Source organism: Mixophyes fleayi, chromosome 2 (genome assembly GCF_038048845.1).
Source record: "Mixophyes fleayi isolate aMixFle1 chromosome 2, aMixFle1.hap1, whole genome shotgun sequence".
Classification (NCBI taxonomy): domain Eukaryota; kingdom Metazoa; phylum Chordata; class Amphibia; order Anura; family Limnodynastidae; genus Mixophyes; species Mixophyes fleayi.
This window is the reverse complement of record NC_134403.1, coordinates 257,133,453-257,148,441: the sequence shown is the minus strand read 5'-3', so window position 1 is coordinate 257,148,441 and position 14,989 is coordinate 257,133,453. Positions and strand designations below refer to the sequence as shown.

General features: G+C 39.9%; 1 protein-coding gene across 2 annotated transcripts; it reads left to right on the top strand.

Annotated features, from left to right (window-relative positions):
• Window positions 1-9,799: 9,799 nt before the first annotated feature.
• Window positions 9,800-14,296, top strand: LOC142138882 (glutathione S-transferase Mu 5-like). Of its 2 annotated transcripts, XM_075195942.1 has the most exons (8): window positions 9,800-9,978; window positions 10,138-10,213; window positions 11,573-11,637; window positions 11,820-11,901; window positions 13,047-13,147; window positions 13,235-13,330; window positions 13,444-13,554; window positions 14,050-14,296. In XM_075195942.1, the coding sequence occupies exons 1-8, from the start codon at window positions 9,946-9,948 to the stop codon at window positions 14,140-14,142; spliced, it is 657 nt and encodes a 218-aa protein (XP_075052043.1). In that variant the 5' UTR covers window positions 9,800-9,945; the 3' UTR covers window positions 14,143-14,296. The 2 variants fall into 2 exon arrangements, with proteins under 2 accessions (XP_075052043.1, XP_075052044.1); XM_075195943.1 differs by lacking the exons at window positions 9,800-9,978; window positions 10,138-10,213 and adding an exon at window positions 10,477-10,550.
• The last annotated feature ends 693 nt before the right edge of the window (window positions 14,297-14,989 follow it).

Below are 14,989 nucleotides of genomic sequence, written 5' to 3'. Positions count from 1 at the left end.
CTTTCCTTTCTACAATCCTTCCTCATATGTCCTTCTTCCTTAACATCTCAACATTCTAGGTTTCCTGTCATGTGGGTTGTGCGCTGGTGGTCGTGTTTGCATTCCCTCTAAAGCTTGTATACTTACCGTCATTAACCTATCACTTTTCTCTTCCTTCTTTCTAAAGATATTTTTGTCATGCTCCACAGCAGACTCCTTAAAGGAATCTACTGTGATACCTCTCCAATTAGGTAATGAGGTTTGTACTCTCGCCTTTAAATTTTCCTTTAGACCATCCATAAGTACTGTTACAGCCACCTCCCTATGATGTGGATTCTCCCTTATATCTGTTATCCCAGTAAACTGTGTCATTGATGTAAGTGCTCTAGCAAAGTAGTCCGCTGCAGTTTCACTATCTTTCTGCTTTATGGTGAAAATCTTACTCCAATTTACCACTACTGGAAAATAGATGGCTAAATTTTTTTGGTTACCTTCATCTCTTAAGGTTTTGTCTTCCTCCAACAAACAATCTTTAATACATTTTTGTATGTTAGTATTGGGAGGAAGACATGCCCTCAACACTACCCGCCAATCCTTATTGGTTGGTTTGTGTGCATTTCCTAAGTCTTTAACAAACTTCTGACATTTAGCCAACTCTTTCCTAGGATCTGGGAAGTCAGTCATAATGGAACGTAGTTCTGACCTAGTACAGGGACAATGCATTGAAACATTCCTTACAGGGACTATACCGTCCTTATCCGCCTTCCCATTAGGAACTGCTATTGTGCGGACAAGATAAGTACTAACTAGTTCACTACTTTCAGAAATAATCCCAGAAGCTGCTGCTTCAGTACCTTGGATGTTATCCCCCCTAGTGGTCACCCCACTACTCTCACCTATTTCAGCCACTGCCCCTGCCGCTCCCTTTCCATACTTATGCTGAACCTCTAAAACAGGATATAACTTAGCAATTTCCTTTTTTTAATTTTTAATAACGGCTTAACTTACGCCCCCTACCGCATAGGGCGGCCGGGGCGAGCATGCGCTAAGTTCTTCACGCTTCTCATCGGCTACTTCCGCTGTTCTCGCGCTTTTTGCCACGTGTTGCCTTCCATTTGCCACAACTTTAAACAATCATTATGTTTAGTTCTCACTTTTGTTGACTTAATCAACCACACTTTATCTTTAACATTATTCAGTACCTCTGAATTAAAACTCCCTATTGTTGGGAAAGGCCTAACACAATCCTTGGTCATCTTGACCCACGTGTCGCAATACGCTGTTGCGTATGCACCATATTTCTTACACATAAGAAACCTTGCTGAACCAATAGGCCCTTCCTTAGGCAGTACCTCGGCCATCTCTAGCGTCTGCTTAGCACCCATGTTGAACAATATAAGGCCCCAGGAATATCACAGTATCCAGCCACTACTTTCAACACTCTGCCACCCGCAATCTACCGCTAGAGATATTTACCGACCGCGGACGTATTTGCTCAAGCCGTGTCCACTCGCTTCCTTTCGTACTAAACGAGGACCCCTAACACTGAAATATCAATGTGGGCCACAAGGCTATCAGCTCCTCGATACCCTGACTCTCCAACAAATCTGTTGAGTTTATTACAACTGGCAGCATCTAGTAAAATCAATTACCAGCCTTGCCAATATAATTCCTCCCCGCTGCTCTCCCAAGTCACAATCACGGCCTTGCCGTGTGGTCCGATCGCAACGCTTAAAGATACTAGTTATCAGTAAACATTGCGATTACTATTGGGCGCGCGTCGTGAAAACTTCCTTTGTTTCCGCCACCAGTATACCTGCCTTGTATACCATACACCAGTTGGGCACCTGCCTCGTCAGACAGCAACTGACACTCTATTCAACAATAGATCAAACCTTAGTGTATTTAAGTCACCAAATCACACGACATACACCTTTTCTGTGGAGAAAATCAAGTTCCCAACAATAGTAATAACGTTTCAGAAACTTTACCAAGTGATTATACTATGCATGTATAACAAACTATCAAAATGATTGTCTAAACACATGGCAAATCTACCGGAAGCTCACATACGCTATGCAGAAAGTACACATACACTAAGCAATGCAATACATTTAAAACGCAATATGACAAAAAAAAGAAAGTTTTCTCTTTTGTCCCTAAGTTCAAGTTAGCGCTACTTAGATATATGCAAGAACGAACATTCGGTTTCACAACACAGAATGATAAACAGGTTTTGAACACATTGCGTTCTTACCCGGATATGACGCGTCTCCACCCTTTGTTGGGGAACCGAAATCCGTTGGTCTTGCATATCGTCCGGCAGCATAACTTCCGCTGCGAGCCCCCAAATTGTTATGCACGTTTTGTCGCTGATAAAGAGTGCATAAATAACCTATTATTGGGACTAAGGGTGGTAACTAAATACTTGATAATCTGGATTTCAGCAGTTGGCCAGTAATTAACATATGAAAGCCTATAGCAAGCTTCCAGACTCCGCCCACAAGAGGTGTTTAGTAGACAAAGAAATTAGCCTGGACATGTTTTTGCATGCTGGATTTCGGACTGATAGGTAATGTAGCTCCTAGGTGAACAGGCCTACTTAGGCCCTGACTAGTATGGAGTGTGCATGGCATGAAAGGTGAGTGTGAGCATGTTACAATGTGTTGTTGAATGGAGGACATAAGAATGAATGATTATTTGTTGTAAGTGATATGAAAGTTTAAGTGAGAATGAAAGTTTGGATTGATATGGACAGTTATATGGACAGAGTTACATAAATGCAAGCCTGGTTGGGATAAATGAAAGCATTTGTGTTTATACATAGTTAATGCTGTGCTGTGACTTGTGGAGTGCTGTACTATACATAGTCTGGATCCTGGTTGGGATAAATGATAGCATTTGTGTTTGAATTTGGATCGATTTGTTAGGCTTTGGTAATGGAGACGTTTGTGCTATGTGTGAAATATCAGGTGTTAAAATTGGCCAATGGACATTGTGCGTTTACTGCTGAATATAGAGCTATTTGTGGTGGATTGGCTAAATACTGCTTGTAATGAGTAATTGGGTCTGTACTGAGTTCACATTGTTTAGTAACTGTAATTGTTTAGTAGGCCTTGTGGGCCTACAAGCATGGCAAGTCAGCCATTTTGGATGGTGACTACATTGCATAGAAAGTGATGGATTAGGAAGTGATCAGATTGTTAGATAAGCATAGAAAGTGCAGGTTATGTTGGTTTATGCATAGAAAGTGTAGTAGTTTGAACTGGTTGAAACCATGTGCTTGAAAATGGCTGCTAGACTTTAAGTGAGGTATGTTTGTGGTCTGTATGGATTCTTCCCCTCCCCGTCACTACACAATACATACACACACACACACACACACACACACACACACACACACACACACACACACACACACACCTTTAAACAATAGTTAGTCAAAATACACACAATTACATATATATCTATATTACAGGCAACAAGTATGATATATATTGCACTAAATCTATATTGTGTGTACAATATTGTTACGCTGTTTATTGTTCTATAATATAATACAACACACTTTAAACAAATCCTATATCTTGTTGTGATTATTCTTGAAACTTGTCGATATAAAGAAATATAAAAATTATATTTCATGGGTTAATTCAGAAATACCTTTTGCGAGGAGTTGTTAACGGTATTAAATGGTCATACATATATTTGCCAGTATATTAAGAAGATTGTAACCCAAAAAGGAGAAAAGGAAAATACTTTTACAGTCGCTATCCAATAACGATTGTCGAACCTTGATTTGTGTTTCCAACGCACAAAGATATTTATTATCCAAAAGTAGCAGAATAATTAAAGCAAAATAAAAATAAGTACAGCCGTTACTTATCTCAGGGGCCCTGGATCCAGTGAACAGTCATTCAGGTCTGAAGTCTGTAGTAAAAGAAGACTGGTCACTAGCTCCAAGAGCCCCTGCTTATATGCAGTCAGAAATAAGGTAAAACAATGCAGATGATGTGGCTTGCTTCTATTGGTCCAGGTTTCAGTAAGATCCAGGATGTTGCAGATCATAGGTCAGTTCAAACCAAAATATCAACAGGTGGGGGTCATCTCTCCAGGGGATGTGCTCCGACTTTCCCGCCAAGAATCCAGTTTCAACTAGTCTATTAGCATTTTATAGTCAGTATCACTTTAAACATTTATTCCCTAACATCGCTAACTAGAGTATGCAATGTGCGATCTCTTCGGCGAAAGAACCGGACAACTGCTGATGAATAGGGGATTAAAATGATACCAGACATGACAAATTTCCTATAACCTGAACCTTATGTTTCACTAACATGCATATAACTTATAATATTAAACATAAATACTACTATATTTTGACATAAATAACTATGTGTTGCAACTACAATTAATGTGTACTAATTACAAATGTGTGTGTTTGTGCGAATGTGTGTAAAAACTGTTACTGCCACGTGATGCGGCTGGATGCGCCCTTCCACGCCGTAGCGTGCTCTACGCATCTTTTCAGACAAACACAACCAAGTTTGCTCGATATTAATTGAAATGACTTTATCCAATTTGCTGACTTCTATATATACACTCTATTACAGCTTTAAAATAAGTGGCTGGCTTCGATAACTACCTTACTACTGATTAATTATAAAGAGGATCCGCTAACATAGTTGCTGCATTATATAAGGGTATACATAGATACATACATAGCTTATATAGACATATATAGTCAAAATTGGTGCTATGTTATCAATGTTTATTTTTTTATGTTAGTTTTAATGTGCGGTATCATTGTTAGTTTTAATGTGTGGTATTATTGCAGGTTTTAATGTCTGGTATCATTGCAGGTTTTAGTGTGCGGTATCAATGGTATTTTTAATGTGCGGTATCATTGCTAGTTTTAATGTGGTGTTTTGATGATTGTTTTCATGTAAAGTATTTTAGTTAGTGGAAGTAATGATTTTTCTTGTGCAGACAACCTAGGCGGGCACCCCTTGTCTTAAGTGCCCCAGGCCCCCCAAAGCCTTAATCCAGCTCTGGGCACGCCGTCACTTCTGTCTGGCACACTGGGCTCCTCAGCTGTCAAACTAAAGAAGCTGAAAATTGTCACGGTTGGCTATAGGAAATTGATCCCTAGGCTCTACTGAACATGGCTTAGCCCACCCACAGGCGCAGAGTCTAACAGGCAGGGGGCTTTCGCCAGGAACCCCCGCAAGGAGGTATGGGCTTAGTGGCACCAAACCTGCAGGTCGCGGTCCTGTGAGTGGGTGCACAGCAGAACGGTAAGGAGGAGCCAGATAACACAGGTAGAGATTCTGGAGCACTGGAGTACTGCACTAGAATAGTGCTGAATACACAGAGAAGCGGAGGTAACTGGAGAGGAGAAGCAATGAGTCACCAAGGCAGTTGCGGTTCACAGTGGTAGCGATCAGAGAACTGCAGCTCTCACGATGAAGTACATAAAATATAGTATTGTGGTACTGGAGCAGCAATAGTTCAATACAGCAGGATACTGAGAACAAACTGAAGTGTTGAAGATAACTCGTAGCAACCATTGATGAGACACAGTAGTAGTAGCGGCTCTGAGAGAACTGAGACTGTCGCGATGTAGTACAGGCGAGATGGTGGTAGCAGTACTGGATCAGCAAAAGTTCAACACAGCCAGAGACTGAGAGCAGACTGAGGTAGCGGAGGTTACTCGTATTAACGGCTGATGAGTCACAATAGTAGCAGCGGCCCTGAGTGGTAGCGATGAGAGAACTGGAGCTGTCACGATGGAGCACACTGGAGATGATAACAGTAGTACTGGAGCAGCAAGAGTTCAACACAGCTGGAGTCTGAGAGCAGACTGCAATAGCGGAGGTAACTCGTGGTAACAGCTGAGTCACAATAGTGGTAGCGGCTTTGATGAGAGAACTGGAGCTGTCACGATGAAGTACACTGAAGATGGTAATAGTAGTACTGGAGCAGCAGTAGTCCAACGCAGCTGGATACTGAGAGCAGATTGAAGTAATGGAGGTAACTTGTGGTAACAGCTGATGAGTCACAGGTGTAATAGCTCTGAGTAGTAGCGATGAGAGAACCATAGCTGTCACGATGAAGTACACGGGAAGATGGTAATAGTAGTACTGGAGCAGAGATGGTTCAACACAGGCCACAAACTGAGAGCAGGCTGGAATAGCGGAGGAAACTCGGAATAGCAACCGATGAGTCACAGATGTAATAGCGGCTCTGGTGAGAGAACCGGAGCTGTCACGATGAAGTACACAGGAAGATGGTAATAGTAGTACTGGAGCAGCCATGGTTCAACACAGGCTGGAACAGCGGAGATTCACACGGAGAACAGGAACCAGAACCACAGGCTACAGGAATAGAGTTTGAAGAACAGGCATCAGACAGGTGAATCCAGGAGGTTTAAATAGTGCTCCAGAAATGCTCAGCCAATGACAAGAGGAGGGGGGTCCAGAAGTGCAATAGCCTAGCACCTGTGCCGAACTGAGTATAGCTGAATGAATGAATGAATAAATGAAGTTGTCTGATGCTGAAACATGGCAGTTTCCAGATAAATGAAATGCGGGTAACGAGACAGGTACTACTTGCAGGACCGAAGCGTTACCAAAATGCCTGAAATGGAGCTGCTGGCCATGCGCAGCAGATCCGTTTCGGCCATCTTTGGCCACTTTAGCGAAGCAGCTCACAGGTTGTAGTGAAGGCACATTATGATTTGGGGGTACAACTGTGTGGCATACTTTGAATTGGGGGACAACTGTGTGGCATATTTTGAATTGGGAGGCAACTGTGTGGCATATTTTGAATTGGGAGGCAACTGTGTGGTATATTTTGAATTGGGAGGCAACTGTGGTGCATATTTTGAATTGGGGGGGCAACTGTGGCGCATATTTTGAATTGGGGGGGCAACTGTGGCGCATATTTTGAATTGGGGGGGCAACTGTGGCGCATATTTTGAATTGGGGGGGCAACTGTGTCGCATATTTTGAATTGGGGGGCAACTGTGGCGCATATTTTGAATATGCATAATAAGGATTGGGGGCACAACTATGTGGCATAACATGGATTGGGGTGATTTATGTGTGACATAAAACTAATTGGGAGTATTACTGTGGCATAATGTGAACTGGGGGCACTATTGTATAGCATAACATTTATTCTTTGGTCCCATTACTATTAATATTATCATGACATAAGCGTGATAAAATAAGAAATTATTATATATATATATATATATATATATATATATATATATATATATATATACATATATATGTGCGTGTATATATATATATATATATATATATTTGTGCGTGTGTATATATATATATATATATATATGTGTATATATATATATATATATATATATATATATATATACACACACACACACCACACACACAGTGGACCCATATATGATACTCATTAGCTACCTTTATTAGCTTGGCAATATTAAGGTGCATTCAAATTCTATATAGCAATTATAGGATGTATAATCAAAAACCCATCGATACCACTAATGGGTCTTTCTAGAGAATGCATCTATTAATATCATGGACCCATGAACGCTGCATTGAGTTTTCCTATGCTATTAGCAATTTTGCATTAGATGCCTAGAATCAAGACCCCAATAGGGATTTAAGAATAGTCTTAATGGGAATACCTACATGCAGTGTTAGCACATAATTAGAAGTGCGGCACTTAGAAGGGAGCTCTGCTGCCAATATATATCATCATATATGAGATTACTCAATGCAGCGTTCATGAGTCCATGATATTAATAGATGCATTCTCTAGAAAGACCCATTAGTGGTATCGATGGGTTTTTGATTATACATCCTATCATTGCTATATAGAATTTGAATGCATCTTAATATTGCCAAGCTAATAAAGGTAGCTAATGAGTATCATATATATAGGTCCTATGACCAAAAGGATACTCTCTTTCCCACTATAAGACTACATGAAATTCCAAAGGTCTCATGATTTAGAATCATAATAGCATATATTACTACAGAGATATGAACCTCATTTGATCTTTGAAGTGTATGCAGTATAATAAATGAGAGCTGACAAAATGTATCATTGGATATGTGAAATAAAGAAATAAAATGATACAGTGTCCATATTAATGGATATTACTCTCACACAATAATAATATTAGTTGTTATAAACAACTGACTAACCGGCCTCCCAGAAGGGTTCTCTATTTTTATTCTTGACACTTTTTTTCAACCTTTTTCACTCCTCTATATTTTAACTTATAATTCGCCTCTACTGATGCCTGGTTCTTTTAAAATAATTCCTAATAAAGTTTGTTTTTATACTTTCTATAAGACTGGAGTGCCTTATTACCCAATCCTTTTTAGGTGACCTCTTGTCACCACTTGTGTTATTTAGTTATAACCTTTTTTGGTAAGAGCACCCCCTCTAAACCAACCTTCTAATTATTTTATGAGGTTGTAGAAATGAGGAAGTCTTGACCCTAGAGCGAAATGCAACTATTTATTTTCTTTATAAATGTCCAACGGAATGCTGATATCAGGTCACACACCAGGATACAAAGCTGAATGCCTCAGGAGACGGATCAAACAAGGGACCAAAGATGTATTAACGCAATTTTATTAAATGCACATAAGCCACTTACATATCAAGTAGAAGATAGTCAACCATCTGTAAACGACCATAAGCCTTGTACAGGTAAACCATAAGTCCCGAATGAATGGGAATACAGCAATAATACCTCTCAACGCTTTTCGTCTGTAATAGGTGCCAGACTTCATCAGGAGAAATAGATATTAGTAGCACCACAGCGGCGTCTCTATATATAGTGCGCCGTGCCATTTTGCGCGTGCGCACTGGAGACCGGAAGAAAGCCAACTGCGCATGCGTGATATCGGCAAACCTCTGATTGATCTGCACATGCCCACACGGACTCGCGACCCGGTCATTCATAATATAGAACACTCTTATACACGAGAAACAAGGCTCATTAATAAAAAAGAGAAAAGAGATAAATAACCAAACAATTGCACAGACTCACTACTGGGAAACCTGGGCTTGAAGACATTTTTGCCAGTGCTCTGATAGAAAAAGGTTGCTGACCCCTGTTCTATATAGTCTGTTTTATTTTGGACAAAGTGATTTTGAATTTATTTTTGTTGAAATTTTTAATAAAAAAAAATCAATCCTTGCAAAACTACAGCTACTTATCCAAAATGCTCAAAATGCTATCTGTGCCCACTTTGCCACCTGATTGCATGCCCAAAACAGTGTTGGGCCACAGAAAAGACAGGTGTTTTATATGTAAATGACCACCCTGTGTTGATTCCCACTGTCAAATTGGTGGCCCAACGACATTTAACCCTTGCAAAACTGCAGCTACTTATTCAAAATGATAAAATATTGTGACTTTGCACGCTGATTTCATGCCCAAAACCTTGTTAGGTCAGGCTAAATACTATTGCAGTTTGTATAAGGGACCCCCTTTAGTGTTAATCTGATGTGAAATCAGTGATCCAGTTTGATTTAATCCATTAAAAATATTTTTTTTCTGAATAAGAAGCTGTCCGAATAAGACGCTAACTTCAGCCTTGTCAATTGTAATAGCTTAGTTAATAAAAGCATATAATCTGTTTAAAGTCTAAATCAGGCTTGTAAAAAGTGTAATCCTATCTCACAATCTGCAAACCAACTTGATTAGCACTTTCCGAATGTAGAAGCTACTAATAAAAATGGCACACCTACATCTGGTTAGCAATCTATTGTCACTGTGCCTTTTACTTTATTTCTCCTCTCAAGTAGGGGATAGGAGAGGCCAGGGGTGTGTACAGGGAACCTTGAGTATAATTGGTTCGAGTCCCATACATCACGTGACTGGCCGAGTCGTCTCCAGTTTTCTAAAGAGCTGTCTAAAGACAGTTTATAGTGTGCTTACTCAAGATGATGCTACTGGGATACTGGGACATTCGTGGGGTGAGGCATTATGACTGTTAGATAGATCAGGTTATGCTGATATTAAAGTAATAAGTGACATTTTTTCTTAGCTTTGTATCAAATTACTGCTCACATTCCTGCACCTGGGTATTTGTATCACTCTATTTTTTTATTTTTTTTATCTGATCACTACTGAAGTTGGCTCATAGTATTCGACTGCTGCTGGAATATACTGGGACTCCCTATGAAGAGAAACGATATGTGACCGGAGATGGTGAGTGCCCGGGAATCTCTGCACGTCAGTGTAGGGGAATGAGCACAAGAAATGTGAGGGTGGGGGATTCATACATTACTGTTGTAGTTCTTTACTAATTATATTGGATGGACTTGTTTTTACTAATTAGTACTTTAGAAAATAGCTCAGTACAATTTCCAGAATTGTGCCTGAAAACAGTCATCACTAGCTGGAGATTCAATTCAACGCGAGGTGTTTCCGGAGCAGTCTGCCGGAGACTCGATGTTCAGGCCGGAATCATCACTTTAATTTTCCTTGAGGCGTGCAGAAAAATGAATGGAGGTTCCTACCACAATATGCACATCCAAACATCAAGGTGATCAGCGGCACCATGCGCTGAATTCAATCTCCCTCTAGGACTGACTACTTGTTACCATATCAGAGGCACAAATAAGCAGATCCATTTGGTGATGGGTTCTCTTTAATAGTACATATCCTTTAGCAGCTCCTGTGCACTGTGTAAATGTTGTATTGGAGAGGGACTAACAATGGCAGGGTTGTAATTAGGGTTGTGTAAGAGGGGCACAAAGCTGAAGCAGAAGGGGGTTTGCAGGTAAATACATATTTGACCTTTTTAAAAAAATAAATAAATACAAGAGTGCTCCATACTGCAGCATTTAAACCATATAACTTATGGATGGTTTAAATACTGCACCATGAAGCTCTTGTTCTTTAAATTGTGATTTTGTGATTAATTCGCTAATGGTTTATTGCAACAAGAAGCTGTTACCAGTGGTTATATACATATATGCATATTGTAGATTTTCCTAATTGTTGGTGCAATGCTGGTCAAGCATTATTGCAAATTAATATTTTGGTAGCGATCAAGGGAGTGTTGTCACACACAGAATATTTCTAGTAATGGTTTCTGTGATATGGGCCATTTTTGGCACTTTGTCATCTACAGGAGCACACACTGCTTACTACTCAGACATCCCAACTACCAATCTATTTACATTCATATAATAATCTTTTTAATTTAAAGGTATGCACTTTTAATCCAGTATTGATCTCCTGATACTTCAAAATGCTACACTATTTGCATTTGTCCTCAGTGATTTATACATATAAAATATGTTTTAATTGCCCAACTTTACTGTGACCTTTGTCTGGATTTTTTCTTTCCAGATTTCCTTTTAACAGGCATTTGTGAACAAGCTTCATGTATAACATTTTATGTGTAGCTAGTATTCCTTTTATGTGAAGGATGAAATATATCCATACCTGTAATGTAATTATGGTTAAACCACACTCATATTGCAACACCAGAGAAATTAGTGTGCGGACTAACCATGAATTTTATGTTTGTGCATTATTAATACTGTACTGTTTCTGCAGCACCAGACTATGACAAGTCTCAGTGGCTGGATGAGAAGGAGAAGCTGGGATTGGACTTTCCAAATGTATGTGAACTTGGGAGTGGAGGGATGGGATTTCATTGGATATAGTTGTGGTCTAAAATAACTTGGGATTGCATTTTAAATGAGACTTTTTGCTGTTATTTTAAGGATGTGGCGAGAGTAGGTTGTTACTATTCATGTTTGGTAAATAGAAAATAAGGTTGTTGCCTTGTTATATTCTACAGTTGCCATACCTTTTGGATGGAGACATTAAGCTGACACAGAGTAATACTATTCTGCGCTACATTGCCCGCAAGCATGGCTTATGTAAGTATTGGCTCCTGGTTTGTGTAATGCACTGTTGGGAGTTTAATATTGTCTACCTGACATGTCTCTTATATTTTTAGTGACTCTTGTCAAACACCTTATATTGAATATTCAGCTCCTGCTCATGATGGATGTTCCCAATATATTCACCAATCAAATCATCTGATAGTTCCTAGGAGCACATAATTCAGGAGATAAATATGCCAATCTTATAAGAGGCAGTGACCTGTCCACTTGATTTAGTGATGGTAGGGCTGCAGGAGCAACATCATGATGTGAGGAAGGGACTGGGGTAGGTAGACTGAGATTTAGATATTGAAAGGAGCAGGGTCCCAATAGTAGAGTAGCGATCCTGTTATACCGATGTGGTGTCAAATCTGCTTCTTTATGGAACAAAGTTAATATGTCCACATTTAAAGACATTGTCCTCCATGTTTATTCATTCAGCATTAATTTACAGTTTCAGTATTGATGTGATTCTCTACCTTCATACTGAAACCTTTGCTTTGCACTGCACACCTATTATACCATAGTTCTCTTTTTCACTATTTGTTACATTGCTTTTCTTTACCATCTCCCATATTTTTTAACATGAAGAGCTAAATCTCGAAATTGGTCAGCCACTATATTACCTAAATATTTGTACATTCCCTGTAACATTGTTGTAAAGTGGTTATCTTTAAACCCTGCCATCCCCAGACTTCATTGCAATGTCCTACCTGCCCTTCACTGGGGGCCAGCAGGCCCCTGCCCTGATGCCTGATTGGTGCAGCCTATCACAGGAGGAGCTGAGGCCTTCCATCAGTGGATTACTGCGGCTATCAATAGCATGCTGTGCTATGGACAGACAGTGGTTGGACTGGGCATGGCTCATGTCCAATCCGGTGCTACATTGATCACACACCTACAGTCCGTGCAGGTTTCATTTACTTGCTGAGGTTTGGCTGACACAATAATTTGGCTCTGCTCCTGTTCTGGCTGCTGTCATCAAATAAAGGCCTTCATCCAGGGAAGCACCCATACACCACAAAGCACAATTTTTGCTGAGTGCCACTATGGAAGGAGGAAATTTCCAAAAGTGGACATTATCTTTATAATAAGATATATTTATTTTTTCCCCTCCTTGTATCTTTGCTTTTCTCCAGGTGGAGATTCTGAAAGTGAAAAGAACAATGTCTCATTGATTGAAAACCAAGTCATGGATGTTCGGATGGCCCTTGTTACTATTGCCTACAATCCAAACTTTGTAAGTAAAACAAATTGAAACCTTGGAATTGGTTTGTGACAGAAGACAATAACATGCCAAATAACTTGCCAACTAATGTGTTTTCAGGAAACACTGAAGGGTCCATATCTTGAGAAAGTACCAATTGTATTGACTAGAGTCTCTTGCTTTCTGGGGGAAAGACTTTGGTTTGCAGGGGAGAAGGTAAATGCTGTCTAATACAGTACTTATTTTGTTTATGCGTAGTAAGTGCAACTATTTTCTGCGTTTTCCTCCAGCTTATGTCTGGGTAGCACAGTTTTATTTTCTTTCTCCAGCTTACATTTGCAGACTTTCTGATCTATGATGTCCTGGATCAGCACAGGGTGTTGGAACCCACCTGCCTGGAAAATTTTAAGAACCTGCAGGACTTTTTGACCCGGTTTGAGGCAAATATTCTGTTTAAGCACCTTTGTTCTACCACTTGTGCAATAGTAAGGGTTATCTGAAAGATGTAAGGAAGGCAAGGGCGAAATAAGAGGGTACAAGTGATGCTGAGATGGCCTCTTCTGAGCCAGCCCCATGGTCAGTGGAAGAATGCATCAGTCTTTTGAGAGCAGGAGGCCTAGGCGGTCAGAGTGGATTCAACAGGCCCGTATTGCTATAGGACCCCACGATGCAATGTTCCTCGTTTTAAAGGGATTAAACTACAAAAGAACTTTTTTATGAGTGCCTTAGCTTTATATTTCAAAAGTATGGGAATACTATACAGGCTCTAATGCTGTTACTCGCAGGAGGTCCAATCTGGACCTTTCCTTCACTCAAATTGATGGTCCCCACCAGTGAGGTAATCCCTGATGACATCACTGAGATTCCAAATAAGTATTGCTACATCTAATGCGTCTTAAAATTGCTTAACTATTTCATTTTTTCCTTCCCTCCAGTCTCTACCAGCTATTGCTGCATACATGAAATCGTCCCGGTTTATGAAGACCCCAATTAACAACCGAATGGCATATTGGGCCAACAAAAAATAATCTTGTGACACTTATTTGACAATTTCTTCCTACCAAGATTTCATGTTTCTGTGAGACCTGATTTGTTTATCCTAGTACTTATTTCTGCTGTACTGTAGTATCTTGTTGTGAACAAGTTTACAATAAATAATGTTGCATATAATGGTCTACAGTGTGTGTATAGAGATACTGTATATTATGATGTGTTTGAGAGACATTTTCTATACTTTAATTCTTTTTATTTTATTGAAAACTGTTATTTGTTATCCAAAATGAATTATTCCAATAGAATTGTATATTAAAGGGGCTTGCAAATATATGTAAAATATAGTATAAAAACCTAGGTACCAGGTTGCCATGGCTCCTAACTCCTCGGGAACCTTGCCCTCAGTAAATTGGGGTAAATTTGTCAGTGTCACATTGCACTTCGAGAAGGAGGCTTATGTATATATTGGCGGAGTGCTCTACGGTGAGCTGTTTGCTCTGACTGCTGACACTGTCACCTAATGGACGTGCCAGAGTCCATTAGGTGACAGTCCATTAGCACATCACCTAGCATTCTGCAATGCCAGATTTATACCTGATGAGAGATCAGTTCCCTGCTACTCAAGTGAGCTTGGTGGTGACATGGAAGTATTGTATGTTAGTTTCCCTGTGAGGAAAGGAAACATGTTGATAGGGGAATTATTAAAATGAGGGGGGCAATGGAACAAAGAAAGGGCTATGATGCTGCCATGAGAGGAAGCATAGAGAATGGACTTATAGGGAAAGCGGAGTGAGATAAAGAGAATTGGGATGAAGATAGGCGGGTTATTGGTTGGGGTGGATTGAAAGGGGTATAATATCTGTAAAATGGGAGCTGTGTTTA

What these genes read in the sequence shown, in the direction of transcription:
- LOC142138882 (XM_075195942.1), top strand. Translation starts at nt 9,946, where the DNA reads ATGATGCTACTGGGATACTGGGACATTCGTGGG. An exon ending in TGGGATTGGACTTTCCAAAT is followed by an intron (nt 11,638 to 11,819) that starts GTATGTGAACTT and finishes TATATTCTACAG; the next exon opens with TTGCCATACCTTTTGGATGG. An exon ending in TTTGGTTTGCAGGGGAGAAG is followed by an intron (nt 13,331 to 13,443) that starts GTAAATGCTGTC and finishes TTCTTTCTCCAG; the next exon opens with CTTACATTTGCAGACTTTCT.